At 32.7% G+C, this 21491-nt stretch overlaps 3 protein-coding genes across 4 annotated transcripts in view; 2 read left to right on the top strand and 1 right to left on the bottom strand.

The window, feature by feature from the left end:
• Positions 1 to 6613: 6613 nt before the first annotated feature.
• LOC108690020 (transcription factor Dp-1) lies at positions 6614 to 12373 on the top strand. Its single transcript, XM_018197076.1, has 11 exons — positions 6614 to 6972; positions 8481 to 8599; positions 8825 to 8891; positions 8998 to 9095; positions 9195 to 9373; positions 9644 to 9806; positions 10378 to 10739; positions 10830 to 10912; positions 11031 to 11114; positions 11294 to 11560; positions 11792 to 12373. The coding sequence occupies exons 1-10, from the start codon at positions 6924 to 6926 to the stop codon at positions 11524 to 11526; spliced, it is 1437 nt and encodes a 478-aa protein (XP_018052565.1). The 5' UTR covers positions 6614 to 6923; the 3' UTR covers positions 11527 to 11560; positions 11792 to 12373.
• An 89-nt stretch (positions 12374 to 12462) lies between these two features.
• On the bottom strand, positions 12463 to 13819 carry LOC108690021 (myeloma-overexpressed gene 2 protein homolog). The gene is made up of 3 exons (XM_018197077.1): positions 13597 to 13819; positions 13291 to 13360; positions 12463 to 13037 (listed from the first exon to the last, which is right to left on the bottom strand). The coding sequence occupies exons 1-3, from the start codon at positions 13663 to 13665 to the stop codon at positions 13000 to 13002; spliced, it is 177 nt and encodes a 58-aa protein (XP_018052566.1). The 5' UTR covers positions 13666 to 13819; the 3' UTR covers positions 12463 to 12999.
• A 6873-nt stretch (positions 13820 to 20692) lies between these two features.
• The window catches only part of LOC108690017 (monocarboxylate transporter 5-like), a 14521-nt gene continuing 13722 nt past the window's right edge, over positions 20693 to 21491 (top strand). Inside the window, exon 1 of one of the 2 annotated variants that reach the window (XM_018197068.1) lies at positions 20693 to 20782. The gene's annotated coding sequence lies outside the window, so the exon portion shown is untranslated. Of the gene's footprint in view, positions 21055 to 21491 lie in introns of both variants that reach the window. The other variant, XM_018197066.1, reaches the window with a different exon arrangement.

The following is a 21491-nucleotide window of genomic DNA, read 5'->3' as shown; positions in this document are numbered from 1 at the left end:
TTTGGACAAATTTTTGATTCTAGTACTTTTTCATTATGCGCAATGAAATATCTTATACCATGATACAAACGACTTCAGAATCTCTTCAAGACGGTATTAAAATAAAAATGAATTATGAATACTGGCCTTGTTCTTCTTTAAGAGAATGCTGGATCGACGGCCGAACTTGATCGAGGTCGATAGTACAGACTTTAATTCCAAATTTGATAATCGTGACATCTTTCATTAAGTTCTTATTATATATCGTGTTTCGCTCAAATGTAGAACTTGTATAGTGATGGAAGGGATGTATGAGCAACATCTAGAGGATAGAAGTATCATTCTAATCTTTTCTATTTTTTTTTACATAGAAAATTTTTTTTTTTACATATGCGCAAAAAGAAGAAAAATTACTGAGCAAGACAGAAATATATACAGAAATTATTCTGTCTCAGATGTTGCTCACACCTTCCACTCACTGCTTGGATAGATTATTTTCATTGCTATAATGCGCTCAAATGTATCATCTATCCTTATCTAATATATATTACATATTGCATCGCCATCTCTTAGAAGATCGAGCACCTACTGCTAGACACAATTATTGATTGCGTTTAGCAAAGAAAATAATCAGTTAGCACTTAATGATTCTTTAATATGATTGGTTGCATGTAGAGCCAACGAAGAACTAAAGGTAAGAACCAATCATATTAAAGAATTACTAAGCGCTAACTGATTAGTTTTTTCTGTTAAATATAGCCATTGCTTTGTTTACCATTCCAGCTGCGTTCGGTTTGCACGCTTACACACTTTAAACGTTTATAAGCATCTCTCATGATGTTTGCTTAGGTGTACAATTTTGCTTCCGCCGTTTTTTTTCCGAAATTCGAGGCTTTATTGTAAAAAACTGGTTATACATTTATGATTCAAAGTATTGTCCATCGCTGGCCACTACTTTCTCCCATCTTTCGGGTAGCGTACGAATCCCGCGTCGAAAAAACTGGTCATCTTTTGAGGCTATCCACGAATCGATCCAATTTTTTACTTCTTCATAAGACCGGAAGTGCTGGTCAGCCAGGCCGTGTGCCATTGATCGAAACAAGTGATAGTCAGAGGGAGCAACGTCTGGAGAATACGGCGGGTGGGGTAGGACTTCCCATTTCAACGTTTCCAAGTATGTCTTGACCACTTTCGCAACATGGGGTCGAGCATTGTCATGCTGCAAAATCACTTTATCGTGTCTCTCGTTGTATTGCGGCCGTTTGTCTTTCAATGCTCAGCTCAAACGCATCAATTGCTTGTTCGATACCGATCACCTGTGATTGTTTCAGTCGGTTTTAACAGTTCATAATACACTACGCCGAGTTGGTCCCATCAAATACAGAGCATGACCTTGGAGCCGTGAATATTCGGTTTGGCCGTGGAAGCATGGCCGGGAACTCCCCATGATTTTCTGCGCTTGGGATTATCGTAATGAACCCATTTTTCGTCTCCAGTCACAATGCGATGCAGAAATCTCTTTCATCTTTGCCTTTCAAGCAGCTATTCACAAGCAAACAAACGCCGTTCAACATCTGTCGGCTTCAATTCGTACGGCACCTAATTTCCATCCTTCTGAATCATTCCCATGGCTTTGAGGCTATGGCTTTTGAAATGGCTTGTTGAGTCACTCCCAATGATCGTGCCAATTCTTCTTGATTTTGACACGAGTCTTGCTCAAGTAATGCCTCCAATTCTGCATCTTCGAAAACCTTCTCTCTTCCACCGCTATGTCTTCGACGTCAAAATCACCGTTCTTGAAGCGTTGAAATCACTCACGACACGTTCTTTCACTAATAGCGGCCTCACCATAAGTATTTGAGAGCATTCGATGAGCTTCAGCCGCAGATTTCTTCATGTTGAAGCAAAAAATTAAAACCTCCCGTAAATGACGAGAATTTGACTCGTAAAGTGACATTTTCAATCGAGAATAACTTTATGATGCAGACACAAATCGACTAATGTTTCTATAGGGTTATGTTGACAGATGCCCAAGTTTATTGTATGACGTCTATGATCTATTTATTTCGACCATCACTTACCGCTAAAGCCATCTATAAGAAAACGACGGAAGCAAAGTTGTACACCTAATATAAAACGCTCAGAGATGCGTTTATGACGTTATCCATGATGTCATACTCACAAATGCTTATTTTATCGAAGTAGGGCAGCAAAAGCGTGAGCGCAAATAAGTGCTTATTGACCAAAATAAACGTGAGTAATGTTTGATCCTAATCCTAATAAGTTAAATCTATGTTTTTTCATTAGAAAAATGTTTAACAAATGTAAATGTAAATGTCGGGTTGCGTGTATATTTTGTACTTATATGTGATTTCTACAAACGTTTTCCGAATGTGTGCTAATAAAAAAAGGACTTTGTTGTTTACTAACAAACAAGCAATTGAATGCTTAATCATCAAAAAATAGGAAAAAGAATTTACTCATACAAAGATAATATCATCACATAAGTTTTAATTGATTTAGAAGATGCACGGACTGGAAACATATACACGATCTCTAAGAGCTTCTGCACATAGAACGCGGCGGAAGTTGGCGCGATAGCCAATCAATGTCTTATTTGGTCAGAAGTAATAGATATATAATTTCCACTGCGCGACAAAAGTTGAACTCAATCAAACTTTTGCCGCGTGGCGGAAGTAATATTACATCATTTCTAAAAGTTTTGCATGATGAGGCTGATTTAAGAACATAGAATTATTGGCTAGTGCTATAACTTTCGCCGCGTGGCAAACGTTGCAGCGTTCTGTGTGTGCGGGAACCATTATGGATCCCTCTTTCTACGAAGATCCTACACATATCTCTAGTATCATCGTCTTATTTCAATTCATTTGTCATAATTATCATAATTACAAAAAATAAAAAATAAAAGCAAGCTTGTGTGCTGCAAGCTACTGATTTTTAAATTACAAATAAGGTGCTTTTCATACCGACGCTCATTTTTGGCGTCAAAATAAATCATGTGATAAGGTGCATTTTCGTGAAATGCTCAAGCTGGCCGTTTCAGCAACAAAAAAGATCACGTAACGACTTTTGTTTTAAAACTATTAAAGCGATAATTTTATATATGAAAAAGGGCAAAAAGCGTTAAATTTGATATTTGAGCGATAAATTCGATATGTTGTTCGTATTTTTTTTTGTATCATTTTTTTTGTGTCATTTGCAATATTAAAACGCTGAATTGAAACAGTTATTAGATTATTCTGATTGCATCGAATCTTCTATCTAGATCAGCAATAAAAAAAAGAATAAATTAGATTAGGTTGTATATCGCAGTCAATAGTGTCAACACGATCGATATAATATGTCAGCATTGTCAATATCATTTGAGCGTTTGACACTTGTAGTTGTAAAAACTATTCAAACTATAAAATTTCAGGATAATGAATGACAAATTTGTCGCTCAATTTGCTTATTTTAGCAGCACGTGAAAATGTACCTATAGATATTGATGAATATAAGCGTCAATTTTCATGGGATCTATTTTGATGTTAAAAATGCGCGTTGAGCGTCAGTACTTTTAAAAAGCACCTTTACGGACGGCTGTCTGGTTCGAAACACTTTTCGGTTTAGTTACTCCGGATCTACAATAGATTTTTAAGCTTTAAGCCCTAATGAATGGACATAATCAATTATTCTCCTCGCATTCGACAGTTGATCAATTTCTTACGGCTTAAGACTTAAAATACTTATTGTAGATCCGGAGTAACTAAACCGAAAAGTGTGACTTACGGGGCTATCAACATCTAAGAAAAAGAATATAAACTAAGGCCCTGCACACAATAGAAGGAATAAGGAATTAGGAATAAAGAATAAACGATTTCAATCTATCAGAAATCATGTATTCCGATGAATCTGATTTTTGATAGAAAATCATTTAAAATCATTTATTCTTTATTCCTAATTCTTTATTTTTTCTATTCTCGCAGGGCCTAACTCGGTTCGGAAAAAAACACCCATGATTAATTGACATAAAGGATTATAGACCGGTATTCATAATTAATTCTCATTTCAAGACTATTTTAAGTAATATTAGGCGTGGGAAAACCCTCGTTATATCTAATGGGAAAAACGCCACGAACTTTTTCCCATATCTAATATAATATTTACAGCGAATGCGGCCCTCTGATTAATTCGTGATATCTGAAGTATGTACTTAAGACGATCTTGAATATAAGAATTGATTATGAATACCGGCTATAAACACAATAGGCACAAGGAACAGATAATAACAAGCTGTTCAATCAGAGCTCTGAGATATAATATCGAACTTACACACCAGAACTGATTAAATGACTCGTTATTCACTGTTGCCTGTACCTATTGCGTTTAAGCCTTCATTGTTTTATATATATCTATCAACAGTTGTCATTGCGCAGCTTTTTCACCATATAAAATATCTGCGTAACGACACCGACAACTGTCGATAGATGTGTTAAGACAGTTACGGAATCACACCGCAGGCTAGAATTCCAAGTGTATCTCGTCTCACGTATCGCGTAACTAATCAGTAATCAGTAAAACACGAAACTATAACAGCGGATCGCTTCTGATTAGTTACGCGATTATGACTCGGCATACTGCGATGTTAGTCACGCGCGACACGCGATATCCATGACTGTATATCTTTAGAATGAGATTATCGGTAAAGCTGTCATTGGATATCGCGCGTGACGAACATCGCGCTGGTGTGCCGAAGGCATTACGCGATACGCGATAAATATGCGATAACATCTCATGGGACTTTAACCTTACAGAATCGCGTTCTACTTTTCGAGATGCGTAGATTATTACAGGAAAACTAATAAATCCGTTTAACATTTCTGTTATTGTACAACAGAAATTCTAATCAGCAATTGGTTGCATTAGTTTCGCATTTCTATAATCTTCCGCGAAATACGCCCAATGTAAATGCCAGCTTTCAGAATGGCATTCTAGTAAATAAAATACAATTTATTCTAATAATATTACTAGAACACGCAGGTTACGTTTAAACTCCAGACACAATGCGAAAGAATAGCGATAGTGATAGAAATAACACGATTTCAATCTATCAAAAATTAGATACTCTGGAATACGCAATTCTTCTGATCAATTGAAATCGTGTCGGTATTTCTTTGTATTGTGTCTGGGGCTTTAGGATTATATTTCATTTGTGCGTTTTTGTCGTATGACAAATTTTTCAAGCCTATTGATTGGTTATGGGATAGAGAGATCCAAAAACTTTTCTGTTTTATACACATTTGTCTTACAAATAAAACAGCACCCTGCATAGGTTACGTTACATGTGATGGTACCCTCAGTGCTCTAGTTTCCACTGAGAGTTTAAATCGAATCAGAATGTAAGAACCAATTACAGTATTCCTATTATAGTCGAACGACAGGGGAATGCTCGACTGTAATTGGTTGGTTCTTACATTCTGATCTGGTTTAAACCCTCGATGGAAACTAGGCCATGATTGATCGGATCCTTCGATACGCGAATAGGCGTGTACAGCGATACGTGTCAGGGGAAGACACTTTTATGCAAGTCGCATGTGAAGGTAGCCTTAAGCCGTGATCAGACTAGGGCTATAATCCACTTGGCGCTACAAATGCTTCGAAGCATTTTTTGATTGGTCAATTAAAATTCTTTCTTTTAATTGGTCAATCAAAAGCTTCAAAGCACCAAATGGATCGTAGAGAATCTGAGAGTACACTTCGGGAGCGTTTATATTGGCCGTAACCGTATGTCGTATGCCGTAATCCGTAAAAATTGACCAATCACCTTCGAATATTTTCTTCTTATCATCGAATGAAAGAGGAATACTCGATTGTGATTAGCCAATGTTTCCGTTGCCACAGATTCCGTTTTTCCGAAATTTCGAAATGGACACATCTTTAATTGAATAACATTCATAGTGGAACTGATCAATCGTAATAGAATTACATTCTTCCGAAGAACTATAATTGGCCAATTTCATAACTACAGATGTTATTAAACCCGATTAGGCATGCCATGTAGCAGATGTTTGAAATACTAGATTGTGGAATTTAATCAATTGAAAGAAAGAAAACCAGTCTCAAATTTATAGTAAACTTTGTTTTAATTGATAAAATTCCAATTCAATTTCAATTTCAAGATCTTCCGACACGCAAGGATTTTATGCTTGCTCGAATTGGAATGACAGATCGTGCGTATATGTATATATAAATTGTGCATATAAATTGTCGTAATGTATATAAAATGTAAAGTTAAGCTAAATATTTATTTATACCTGCAATTGCATCGGAAGAAGACAATAGCACTGTCATTGCTTGTATTATTGTAATATTAATACGCATGCTATGCTATATTTTGAAATGTTATAATATATAATAAAATTTGATTATTTGACATGTACGTAAATATGGGAGATTTAAAGAACCAATAAGAAATAGTTACCTCGGATTATAATCGGAAGAGAAAAAATTGGCGCGCGCGTCATGAGAGAGGCGCCGCGTAACGTGGAACGAGAGCGACCATGTGACCGGTGGCCGGCCAATCAGCTGTTTAGCTTTGTCGTGCCGCCAAGCTCATTTCCAGTCCGTGTGCACGCGGAAGCTGCAGGGCTAGAGTGGCTGCGGGTAGAGCGCGAATATTCCGGGCTCATTCCAATAATGCGCAACCGATCGCGATAAAGGAGACGCCGAATTGCCACGGCTGACGGACCGTGACGGTCTCGCGACGCGCGATACCTCGCAAATCATCCTCGCGAGTGCTTTTATATGCGAAGTCGCCATTTTGGTGATACGACGAGCCGACGATTCGAGCAGAGTGTGGCCCTTATGATCTTTTTATCTTCCTTTTTCGCACGGCCCATTCGCGCTATCGTCCTCAGCCGATCGACGGCCCAATAACGTCAGAGATGACACAGCAAAACAAAACGATGAATTTCCTAATACACGACGTTAATGGTAAGTGGATTTACGGTGCGCGCCAACGCACGTACGGTCGGCAACACGCGTGATCCTCCTTGTATTTTCTTTGCCTTCGCGCGTCTCCTTTTGTCTCCGCGTCTTCTCTTGCGAACGTCGAGATAAAATTCGCCCGCGGCCCACAACGTTCGTCCGCCCTCCGCCTTTCTTGGCCTATCTTGGTCTTTCTTCGCTTTTCTGCGTCTTTCTGCGCCTTTCTGCGCCTCTCCGCCTCTCTGCATCACCGAAATCGCGCCCGGTTTGTGCGAGTTTGTGCGAGTTTGTGCACTTGGCCTTCTTTCCGAGCTTTAATCAGGTTTGTCCGCGCGATCGCACCTTTTTTACTTCCAACCGAATTTTCCCCCTTAACTCGCTTTTTCTTCTTTTTTTACATTACGATGTTATTACCATTGTTGTCCATTTATTTCTCAATTAAAAATGGGAGACGTGCGTTCATATTATTGGTAATTGTCAGTAGCAAGAGCAAATCTATTCAGTTTATAGATAAATTGCTAGACAGAAGGTTTATTCTGTATTGTATCATATTTCTTTTTGCCTATTGTCTCTATCCTTTATCATGTTCCATTTGATGAAATACAGCTGATAAGTTCGTTTATGAAGCAATTTGTTACTTTTTAAAAAATTATATGATTTTTTCAAATCTCCACACACACATACAAATGATTGCATAAATATCAACACAATACTTTCATTGTATTTCTTACAATGTTAAAAAGATTAATTCTTGTTCTTATATTTAGAATAGATGCAAAGATTTGATATCTTTTTTCACATATACTTATGTAGATATATTTGTACAGAAATGGAATATTCTAAATACACAGTTAATAACTTTTAAGTATTAAATAGTTTGAATGTCAGATTTGAAAAAGTATATATATTTATATTATAAAGTATATATTCATTTGTTCTTAGGTGAACTGTCTGTAATATTTATTACACATTATACAATTTCTAAATTTCATTATTTACAACTTAAATACCATTGAGATATGTATTAAAGATTTTGTTATTTCACATAATCTACATAATCTGTAAAATATAGAGATATCAGAGCTATACCTATTTCAGACAAAAACAAGAAATCTGTATATGATAAATATATTATAATATTATTTGTCGGTTATGATTAAATGATACAGTTTTGATGATATTTTGTTCTATTTAATTCTTTTTTTAACATTTTACACACACACATACACACACATGGAGTGTTAAAAATTTCTGCAACTGAAAATACAAATGTGAAAGTACAAAATATAATTTATTCCTCTTTTAAGTATTTTTTTAAATTATAATATGATTGTTCATATACATATATACAATTGTTTATATACATATATACTGTATATATATTAGATTAAAATTAATAGATAAAATATCAGTTATATTAAATTAGATTTCTTGTTGAAAAGAAACAGTTTTTTGTCTGATATTTGTCTAATGAAGATTTTTAAATAGTTATGGATGAATCAAATTCATTGCAGGACATCCACAAGTGATAAAAGTAGTGCAAAGTACACCTAACAAAGCATTAAGTGGTATTGTTAGCACAACAAATGCAGGTGGCCTTAAAGTGTTTAAAGCTCCTAATCAGGAATCGCAGGTACTTGCTTTAATTTCATATATCTTATTTATCACAATTGCAGTTATTAATTCAATATATAAAGGTTATATGATGCTAATACTTTTGTGAGAAAGTAATGCTCTATAAATAAATAAATTATATTTTTAAATTACTCATTATGTAGAATATTTCTAATGTTTCTTTTCAATGCACTGGAAAATTAAAGTTTTAATATAAATATTACGTATGCATTGTTCTAATTAGGTTTTATCATCGAATACACAAGTTCTTAGGACTATTAGCTTGCAGAATCCATCTACACCTGGTCAGAGTAAGTATGATTTTTTTTTTTCTAAATAGATCTTTTTTATATAATTATAAGTTTATTAATGTTTTTACCATTTGGAAGTGCCTTTAATTTAATTATGTAATTATAGGACTTGTAACAATACCTTTGCAAAATACTAAAATGGCAACATCAAAGGGTGGGGAATCTATGGTGACCAAGACCATACAGTTAACTTCTGCGCAAATGGTAAATATAATTTTGTAATTTCGTGTAAACAAGTAACAATTCAATGTGGAAATTAAAAATTTTGCAGTAAACATTTTAAAATACAATATTTTATTTTAGAGCGATATAAAACAAGCTATTGCATCACAACAACAACAACAACAACAGCAACAGCAGCAACAATCTAATACTTCGCAACTTGTTAAGGATGCCACTGGAAAAACTTTTATCAGTCCAATATTAGATCATACTGGATCTAGGAAAAGGCAGGATGTAGAAAGTGGCGACTTTGTGCCTGAGTAATGCAATGAGTCTAACACATGTGGGCGCACGTGTACATACACACACACACACACACACACACACACGCGCGCGCGCGCACGTACGCATGCACGCACGCACGCACGCACGCACGCACGCACGCACGCACGCACAGACAGACAGATAGAGGAAAAGGAGAAGAGCAATGACAGATTTAACTTTTTACAATTTTGCTACATGTATACTCTACATCTAATTACTGGTCTATTCCATTACTGATTTATACCTTTTATTTCTTTATATTTCAGTAAGCGAAGAAAAGCAGAAAAAGTTGGGAAAGGATTAAGACATTTCTCAATGAAAGTCTGTGAAAAAGTGAAAAAGAAAGGTACTACTTCCTATAACGAAGTAGCGGATGAATTGGTTGGCGAATTCACTAATCCTGCTCATATAAATTCTTTGACAGATCAGGTATTTATCTCATAATATCCGTATGTTACAATATGATACGAATTTAGACCGATGAGAATAAATCTAATTAAGTGAGAGAGAATCTTATATTCGGTTGAAACTGATCAGACTTTGAATACATATTTCTTGTATGAATTTATATACATATATGATTCTATATACCATGCGCTGAAATCTTTCGGTCTGTCCATGAGAAGAATCAGAATAGTAATATCATTTATTAAACAATTTATTAAGCAATTTAATAATTTTTGATGTTAATATGCATTTTTTACAAGAATATTGTCACATGTTAATAAAAATCTAAAAACTAAATAATTTATAGTAATATAATATTACTTCGGCCAGGGTTCGAACCTGAAATTTTCTGAGATGAATGTCATCAATTCGATTACCGAGGCTTCAGTAATATTTGTTGCAATAATCAATAACTAGAAGAGATAATGTAATGTTTCAAGATGACATATGCTTTACAAACGATTTGATTCGTTAATTATAAGCTTGTTTTGAAATATACTCATTTAACTGTTAATTAAATTTATTTAATTGAATGTTTTTCATTCTTTTTCAGCAATATGATCAGAAAAATATTAGAAGACGCGTATATGACGCTCTAAATGTGTTAATGGCAATGAACATCATTTCCAAAGAGAAAAAGGAAATCAGGTGGCTCGGCCTGCCCACTAATTCATTACAGGAATGTGTAGCATTAGAAAAAGATAAGAAGAAGAAAATTGAGAGAATCAAAGCTAAAACGCAGCAATTGCATCAATTAATTCTCTCTCATATTTCTTTTAAGAACTTGGTTGAACGTAATCGTTTAAACGAAAATCTCCGTGGGCCACCGAAACCTAATTCTGCCATACAGCTGCCATTCCTTATTGTGAATACCAGTAAAAAGACTGTCATAGATTGCAGCATTTCAAATGACAAGTATGTTAAATAGAAACAAATAAAAAAAGATTATAAGATAAGTAAATATTACGTAAGGAAAGGTATTAAACAGATTTTTTTTTGTTACAGAACCGAGTACCTGTTTAATTTTAATGATAAGTTTGAAATTCATGACGATATCGAAGTTCTAAAACAGATGGGTCTAGCTTTCGGTAAAAAATACTGATTTCACTTTCTATGCTATAATTAGTTATTATTTTTTTTATATTTTGCTAAAATATGCTAAACTCTGTGAATCTATAAACTATGACGCGTAAAATATTCTTCTAGGATTAGAAAAAGGGGAATGCACTGAAGAAAATTTGCAAAAGGCAAAATTTATGGTTCCAAAATCACTCGAGAAATATGTAGAACGTATGTTCTCTTTTACATTTCTTTATTATATTAGGCGTAGTAAAAAGAAATTCATTATTTTTGTATGAAATTGAATGAAAAAATAATGGATTTCTTTTTACTACATCTAATATATATATATATATAAAATTATTATATTAAATTTCAATTCGCTCATTTATCAAGATTGATCATTACAGAGTTAGCATCAGGGGATTTAGAGAAGTTTATTCCAGTAACTATTCCCGGCCCAAGTACATCGATGGAGGATTTAGACATTAAATTGGAAGGTTCTCGACCACCGTCGTCGTCACATACTTCATTATCGGAAGATCCTTTGTCGCCACCATCTCAGTACTATTCAGAGGAAGAAGACGAGGAAGAAGAAAGTGACCAGGATGATCAGGCTGACAGCGATCTTGAAGTTAACTAGCACCCCGAATAATTCTTCAAAGGCTAGACTCAGGGTTTGTATGTTTATCTTCCCTCTGTTTTCTCTCCTCCCATTCATTTATAATATATTTTTTACATGTGTATATGTATATATAAAAATGTTGTGCCTTGTATCATATAATATACAATATTTAGCTGTAATAATTATTATTTCAATACATATTAGTAACATATTAATATATTTTAGTAATAAACTTCAGAATATCAGTCCGTAATGTTAACAGAATTTTACTTCTGAATTTTAGGATACTCGCCACTATCATCAGCGATATGCCAACATTAATAATATCGTCGTTGTTGCCAATATCGTCTTCACCCCGGTCGCCAGTTTTTAACATATATCGAACAAGGATAAGAGTTTATAATTATCATGAGTGGAATGTAAATCTTGAAGTTAATGAGAATGGTCAAAATGGAAATATGTTGATTGGGGCCAAGGAGAAAACGTAGCAATTAATTGGACTGATTGAATTGGCAAATCTAAGTGGCTCTTTTTTCGTATCAAGTAATAAAATAGTACGATGCACGCGCATACGAAATGATCAGAATAAACAAATGAATGACTGAATGGGGTGCTATATTTTAGTTGTGCATCATCATACAAGTCTTATGACTCTAGCGCGTCTATGTATTATAAATGATAATCTTATAGTATCATATTATTATGTGTGCGCGCGCGCGCGAGATATATTGACCAGTACTCATTTTCTTATGGCACGTTTATAATAACAATTGTCTGTGGTAAACAGTAAAATGACGTATGATAGATGCAGGCGCACATTTGACTCGAATTAAAAATACAAATAAATTGTAATAATGTTACAATATGAAGTTTGTAGTTTGTGGTTAGTCTTTTGAGAGGAAAGGATATGTATTGAATAACAATACTGTATGTAAGCGTTTGCAGTAATTTTTTACAGCAAACTTAAAAAACGAAAAATTTTTTCATATCTATTATATATACAAACAAGTATAAACATAGGATACATTTAATAGCTGCGTTCAACAGAAAGAACTTTGAAACTGTTACATAATTTTTTTTAATACTTGATTGTTTTTAATATATTGAAAACATGGCATTATTAAGTTAACATTATCTTACACACACACACACACACAAAATTATTGTGTCATATTTTATATTTATTCAAAGTATCAAAAATAATGGTACAATGTGTATCGATTATAACATTACGCTGAAAAAGAAATGATGAGTTACATGCAGCATCAACAAGTATGATAAAAGAAAAACCATAGATTATTTTGCTGATAATTGTAAAATATAAAACGCTATTTTCTGTTGAACGCAACTAACGACATATGATGTCCATTGATTCTGCGGTATCCATATTTTGCACGAATCTATGAAAACAAGGAATTTTCTGCTTCGATGCTAAGTTAACTGCAATCTATACAAAAGCACTGTGTAGTTAAACTTCCTAGAAATGCTGCTTTACTCCAAATCATCATCATCGTAAAGATCATCAAAATCTAAAAAGAAGCAATTTCAATAAATTAACTGTATATTCTGTTAACTTGGATTATTGTTTACACAAAAAAATATGTTCGTAATCTTTTATAAAATATGTAAAAATATTAAAATTAAATACTATTTAATATACCATCGAAATCTTCTAAATACACTACATTTTGAGAAATATTTAGGTTTTTAGGAAAAAAATTGTTGATTTTCTCTAGATTTGGAGGGGCTAAATTTATAATAAATAATTAATATTTAATATACCATTAAAAAATTCTGAATGAACAGCTTTCTCGCTAGCCGTAAGATCCACTAATAGCCTACTACCTCCAACCTGAAATTAATATGTGAGAACATAACGTAATCCAAAGAAATCACAAATATGAATTTTCACAGTAATGTATGTCTACGGATGTGATCCACTTAACGCTGCCAATACTTCGTTAAGATCAGAAGAATTTTACGAATTGACTCAGAATGCTTCAAAACATTTGCAGCGTGAAGTGAATCGTACTATGTCAATACATATATATTCCTAACCTCATCAGAACTGTACATACATAACATTACCTCTTCTAATTCAACGTAAGGTCCAGCTCCTTCGGGAAACATTTCATCAGCCACAAGCGTTGGTTTCATATCGAAATGGATCGATTTACACTTGATTACTTGATATGTGTTTTGATGAGAGAATTTTGAAGCTTTCTAATCGGAAAGCTTCCAAATAATATTAAACATGTGCAGCGCGCGCGCAGTGCGCACCAATTAACTGCGTTGCGATCAACATATGATATTCACGCTCGACTGACGTTATGACATAACGCGATACCGATGCAAGGTAATTTGTCGTATCATCAACAAGATATATATTATTATATAAAATATTAAGAGTAAGAAAAAAATTAGTAATACGATACTGATTTCATGATTTGTTAGTTTCGTAGACATGTACATACATATGTTTAAAATTTAAAATTAAATAATACTCGATTTTTATTTAAAACTGCGATTTTAATATTATCATCCGAGATTTTGATTATGATATCAAGAGATGATAAAAAATTATAGTTTCTGTAGAAAAAAAATTGTAATTTTTGGGCAATTAAGATATTATATAGCATTAATAGTATGCATTATATTTATTCATACAGCATTTATATAATAAAAAAATCATCAATTTAATATGTATTATCGAAATATTTATGTTAAGATTCATAAATTTTTATTAATTGTCGGTGTTTTATTATTAACGTCATTATTCTTCAATTATCTCATTTTGATAATCACGAAAATTTGTCCTGTTGATCTTTAATAGTATTTCATCGGTGGCTATGTACCATTTCCTCCATTTTCTATAAGTTGTAACTGGTTAGAGTTCTTCTAATAAGAGTTAAGACATAAGAGCGGAAAAACACCATTGCCGGGTGCCGGCCGGAAACAGCACAATTCTACTATGGTTGACAGTCTGATTTCGCGTTCGTGCCTTCTACAACATGAAACAGTTGCTCACACCAATTCACAGGTTCGGCAATGTTTAAAAGGACTCGAACTCTGACCAATCATGAGATCGGTGCCCCTCATGATTTGATTCTTATTAGAGGGATTCTATAATTGATGGAAGTAATGCGCCCCCAAGCAGGAGGGGAACAATACAAAGTCTGTGAGATTCTATATTTCTATATGAGTTTACAACTTCCGTTATAACAAAAATAAATGTTTTTTTTTAACTTTTTTTGTAATAACTTTTTTATTATAACTTTTGTAATAACTTTGTAATGAATGACAACTGCCGGCTAACCTGTTGGAGGTTACTCAGGGTCATGACTTTGACAACATATGTCAAGGTCATCGGCGAGGTTTAACTTTTTCATAATAATTACCTCATATTCCTTACTTATTTATTACTATTTATTATCTCTCTAATGTCGTATTTGGACCATAAGGTTATGTAGCGCTTAAAATTACGCTCCACCGCTTATTGAGCGCTACATAACTTTAAAACCCAAATACATACGGCATTAGAGAAATAATAAATAGTAATATAATATAAATAAGTAATTTTAAAGATTATCTATAATAGATAAGTTATTCTATATTATATTACAAGAAATAAACATATTAGATTAGATTAATCCCTTTTTTGCTCAGTAGTTTTCTCTACTGAATGCAGTCAATAAATACACTACTAATGTCACTACTAATATTCAGTAATGTCACTACAGACATCAATAGTATTACTACTGATACGCAATAGTGTCACTGCTCAGCTAAAAGTACTATTGTAGTACAATGACATATGATGTAGCATAGAACTATTTTTAGTAATTGTATTTGGTATAAAAAATTTGGTATAAAAAATTAGAGTAAAATACATATATATCATTAGAGTAATTAGTATAATTTCAACTACACACACACGCACACACACAAATAATATTTTACAATATTATTTAAAAACAAGTTATTATCATAGATACCTTCATTTTGTATATTACAATTATATTTAATATTAATTATTTTTTCTATATATGTCCCTTTCACATCTTTAACTAGATATGTTATTATACATCCATTAGCAGCATATTTAGATATTCATAGTTCTTCGAAGAAGCAGTTCCCGTACGATCGCAGAAGTCGCAAGCATATACAAAGTGGAGTACAGATTCGGATGGATGACTGCATGGAAGCATCACAAGATTATTTCTCGCATTCATAAAGAAAACTTTTTTTATCTATAATTTTGTCGTGTATTCTCTGAAATATGATGCTAATCAATAATACCTTTTCACAATAAAATTAATTTCAGTGAAAGTTTAATGAAATTTTCTTCACTACTATTATGCTATTATATAGATACTACTATGACACTACTTGTTGAATTTATTTCTTGCACTAGTGACACTAGTAGTATATTTTTATTCGAAATCACTTATACGCAACACATATATGCAACCAGGTGCGCGCGCGCGCGCTTACGTATCGCAGAGGATAGGATGGATTAGATTAGATTATTAATTTTTAATTAATTGATTTTTATTGCAATTTTTACAAAAGTACCGAGCTGATCACAGTAGATAAATGAATCGTTGTTTATCGAATGAATATTCCGTATTTATTTTGTATTATATACAAAATATATATACATAACGTTGCGGATTCTCAATGACAGAGTGATTCCCGGATATAACCTGCACGAAAAGAGTTATGTTTAGCAATCAATTTATTAGGCGAACGATTATCCCCATTTTCAGTTCATTAGCCGACGTTCTAGAGGCTGAAAATGATTTATTCGATTCCTTGTATTATTCTGCAGAAAAACATCTATATAGAGGATGTTTGATAAATAATGATAAATCTTTCAGGAGAAATAGTAGAATGACTAAACTGAGAAGAAGTCCTCTACAAGAAAAATCGATTTTACAATTTTCGCAATAGTAAACAAGATATTTATTACTAAAAATTGTCAAAAATTAATTTTCAATAATTTTTTACTCAAATACTATCAACTTTACAGAAAAATGACAAGAGACAAAAAAATTATTTTTTCTTCTCATAGAGCTCTAAAATTTTTTTCAGAATTTTTTATCAACTTTTTAATATACATTTTCTTATTTTTACCAACATGAATACATGAGAAAATACGGTATTAAAAAATTCTGAAAAAATTCTCAAAACTTTATGAGAAGAAAATAAACAATTTTTCTTCTTATTTCTTATAGTTTTTCTGTAAAGTTAATAATATTTGAGTAAAAAATTATTGAAGACCAATTTTCGACAATTTTCAATAATTAATGTCTTATTAACTATTGCAAAATAAGAAGACTTTTCTTCTCAATTTAATCCATTCTGCCCTCATGCGAAAGATTTATCATTACTTATCAAACATTTTATATATTTTATTTTTTTATATGGTCGTTGAATAGTTCTAAACAATTTTTTGTTAAAAAAATCTAAACTTCGAATAAAAATTCCGAAAAAATTCCGTAAGCTTAATTGGATCAAAATGGACATTTTTTGTCTCTCAGACTTTTTTGTTTAAATCAATAAATCTTGAGATAAAAAAATGTCTAAACTTGAAAAACAATTACTACGAAATTTTATCGGAATTTTTATTCAAAGTTCAGATTTTTTTTTTAATTGTTTATAACTATTCAATGATGACATAAAAAAATAAAGTATAGATGTTTTCCGCAGAATAATATGCGGAATCGAATTAAATCATTTTCAGTCATTAGAACGTTGATTAGTCAGTTAGAAAACAACTTTTGGTTAGTAAACATTCTTTTGAGGGTAAACTACTTACCTATATATTGGCTATTGCCATGGATCCGCAATGTGTACACTTCGTATGTATGTCATACCGAGATTCGTTGGGGAAGCTCAACGATTTATGTATGCGAGTGCACCTCAAGCGATCTGCATCTCAATGAATGTTTTCCAACGATATATCACTTACTAGGATCAGCGTCTAGTAGTTGATGGGTCTTTCTTGTTAGACAATTCTTCAATAAATAATAAATCGCATTAGTCGCTCGCGTTTATATAAGGTTATTTTATAAGATTATATTACGTAAGATCATCTTCGATGATCATGCTAGCGGGAAATCACGTCATTCGAGAAATTCACTATGATAGATGGACTGTGATGACTCTTTGCATTTGCTTCGATGCAAATGATGCACAGGCAAGCGAGAAACATCGGGAAAAGACCGGAAGAGGAATTGTGTATGCAGATGGCGTAGATATACGTACTCTTTCCATATCTGCATAAATAAACGGAATGATACTGTGCGAAAGATTATTATTGCGTTAATCTCAGTTTATTAGAGATGATCACAGTATAATTAGTATGAAAGTGGGATGATACGCAGGATATCATGTGCTATTAGGGATAAGATATTTCAAAAAAAGATTCTCTGTGCATCAATTATCTATCTTTAACTTTATTTACTTCAAATATCAAAATCTAGTCTTTAATCGAAGGATTTTTTTGTATTTTTTATTGTGAATTAAAAAAAATGTTCATTTTTTAAATAAAAATCGATATTTTAACTCCGAATAGTTAACAAAGATTAGAACAGCTATAAAACTAGATCAACTCATCTTAATTCTTTTTGTATTTCTGATTTCTAATAAAAAATATCTTACAAACAGCATATTGCTCATTATTACAGCACTGCTCATTACAAAACACTTTTTGAAAAACGGCTTTCCGAATATCTGTTATAATTTTGTTATAAATTAATATTTTTAAGAAAAATACCAATACTTTGTCAAAAAAGACTCTTTACAAAACTATATAAATACCAGCTCTTCAAAAAAAATTCACGAAAATTCGTTTTTTTTTTCGATTTCGATTGGCTATACAGACGTAACCCCTTTAAGGCCGCATGTTTTTCCTTTCAGTGAAATCGTTCGCTTTACCTTGTATATTCTTTTCTAAATTTGTTTTAGTGAAATGTTTCAGTTTAATAAGACAATTGCAATGTGTGTGTAATCTTTCTGGGGCTATTAAGTTGGACTGTTTAGATACCTTAAGATTATATTTTATTAATTAAAATTTGATTAATGACATTTGATTGGCAGTGAAATGATGCTACTATCGCCCATGCAAATCATTTTCATAACAGAGCTGTTACTTTTGACTGAAGGTTCGAAGTTTTGAAAGAATTCGAATTTTCGAAGTTTATGTCTTCAAATTTTATTTCGAAGCTTCGAAAGATACATTTACGCGAATGGCAAATTTATTCAGGAAATGTTAAAAATTGTAAATAGAAATTTGAGTAGAAAGAATTTAACATATATGCATAAAAACTGATATTTAAAACAAATTTGAAAGTATTATATACAGGGTGTCTCGAAAGTTTTTGCCAATCGTTTTTGTGTAGATAGAGCATAGTATTTTCTCATGTTGATAAAAATAAGAAAATGCAATATTAAAAAGTTGATAAAAAATTCTGAAAAAATTCTTAAAGTTCTATGAGAAGAAAATAAATGATTTTTGTCTCTTGCAGTTTTTTTTATAAAGTTAGTATTCGAGTAAAAAATTATTCAAGACCAATATTTGACAATTTTTAATAATTAATATTTTGTTAACTATTGCGAAAATTGCAAAATTGGTAGAGGGTTTTTCGACTCAGTTTAGTCCGCTTTATCTACACAAAAGCGATTTGCAAAAACTTTCGGGACATCCTGTGTACATATGTCTAAATATTACATATTAATAATTAGTCAGACTTGATACACTTGTAAGAAAAGACAAAGCTCAATAAAACAATTCCAATTAAAAAAATTAAAAAATAAATTTATTCTAAATGAATGAATAAAGAATAATAAAAATTAATATGAATGTTTCGACTAATTGTAAATCTTCCTAAATATAAAATAAGAATTTTAAGAATAGAAAATCGGATGATATAGAAGTGTAAAATCGATGAAAGTGATTATAATATAAAATAAATCATATAATATGATAAATTACAATAAAATAAAAATGAACATAAGAAATACAAAGTCTATAAGCAATCTATGATTTTTGAGAGGTCCAAAACAATGTCAATTATTATGATGAAATAAATATAAACAAAGTATAAATTCGAATCGGTGTGGATATATAAATATAACAAATAAACGATTTAAGAAAGTTTTACATGCTCCTTTAATAATTATTCCGTAATTAATTTTTCTCTATAACTTTTATTTATTTATTTATAATAATTAATTGTAAAATTGATTTTTGCAATGTACTTTTTGTGTCAGAAATATTTTCTTTAATAGCCAGTTCTATTTCCGATTGTTATTTTTTGGCTCTTGCTTGGATATAGATCTTAATAGGTTAAAAAGATTAAGAAAGTAAAAATTAATTTATTTTAAAATAAAAAAAATATAAAATTATAACAAATTAATATGAACATTTTGACCGCACAAAGTCTTTCTCAGCATAAAACAAAGAATAGAAAGTTCTAATAGAATTATAAAATCAATAAAAGTGAAAAATTTACGTATTTACGTAAAAGTGTTAAATTTACGTATTTTTTAATTTAACGATGTAATTACGACATTTAAACATTTCATTTCAGATTTTGTCATATAATTTTGTAAATGTACCCCTACTTGTAACAATCGTTTATCTCGCGATTGTTTCATTACATCACAGTTGAATTATAATGAGACTGCATATTTGATCTCGTTGCCAATTTTGGCAAGGTTCCATGATTGTAAGTGAATTAAAATTTCGACATTAGGTTTGTTTTTCTCTTCTTGCACGCTGAAATGTATTATTTTTTCTCGCTTTCATCAAATATACTTTTCATTTTAAGTTCCAACAACGTACACTAGTTGTACGTTGAGAGTTAAACGAGAAAACGGACCTATATTGGTAAACGATCTTGAAAAGCGACCTTTATTAATTATTAAAAATAGTCTATGCTTTTTGCGCCTAGGTGTCGTAAAAAGATTATATTGAATGATCGCAGCAAAATGGTGAAAAGCGAAATTGAGTATGCGCAACCACGCGTGAGAGTAAAACATTCGCTAGTAGCTAGTGATAGAATAAGAAAAGAGAAAAGAGGGTGGCGAAAACGGGAGAGAACGGGCGAGAATAGTTGATGCGCGATGCTTGGTGCGCCGTGGTACGCGCGATGCGCGCGCAGTCGATCGGTTAAAATTCACCCTTGGGCTTGTGCCGCTTGCCGCTGCTTGCCGCCGCCGCAAAAGCCAACAAAAGCGATACCGCAACGCAAGTCAAGAGGCAGAGGTATTAATTTCTCTAGTGCGTGCCGTCCGTGCCCTCTCGGCTTTAATCGACTCGAATCGAAAGACCGCGCCGAATTCGTCGCGATCGCTTTTGTTCTCGCGTTCCTCATCACTCTCCTTCGGATCGGATTAATCTCGAACGCGACCCGAGCAACTTCCTCGGCGACAGTGTCGACTGGTATACAACAGCGAATTATTTTTCTCGCGCGTATATCATGCAGTTCACTCCGGTTTTTTAGCATCGGTTCCAAGAGTCAGAGAGAACGAGCATCGGTGAGTGGCGACGCTTTTTTACCAATCGTAGCGTTGAGGTTGAGGTAGAAAAAATATATGTGCACCAATGCCGCGCGTACCGGCGTACGGAACACCTTCCTCTGCGCTGCGGATCAATAACAGCCGTTGCGGTTATGGTAACGTGACCAGCTGATCCATATTAAATGTTATTTATCTCTCGTCTCTCTTTCGATACATGACGCACGCTAAAAACAAAGCGTGTCAATTGTTTCCCGCGGATATAGTATTCTATATACTCTATATTCTACTGCGCTATTTTACGCAAGCAAACACGATGGCAGTCGATTGTTTAAGTTCGAAAATTCTAAGATATGTCTAATATTTGTCATAACTTGTATGATATTCAAAATATCCTATAATATGCTTAGCTATTAGTTTTAATGGTACTTCGTTCATTGATAGATCCTAACGCTAGT

Source organism: Atta colombica, unplaced genomic scaffold (genome assembly GCF_001594045.1).
Source record: "Atta colombica isolate Treedump-2 unplaced genomic scaffold, Acol1.0 scaffold29, whole genome shotgun sequence".
Classification (NCBI taxonomy): domain Eukaryota; kingdom Metazoa; phylum Arthropoda; class Insecta; order Hymenoptera; family Formicidae; genus Atta; species Atta colombica.
The sequence above is the reverse complement of the archived record's forward strand: the minus strand, read 5'-3'. Positions and strand labels throughout refer to the sequence as shown.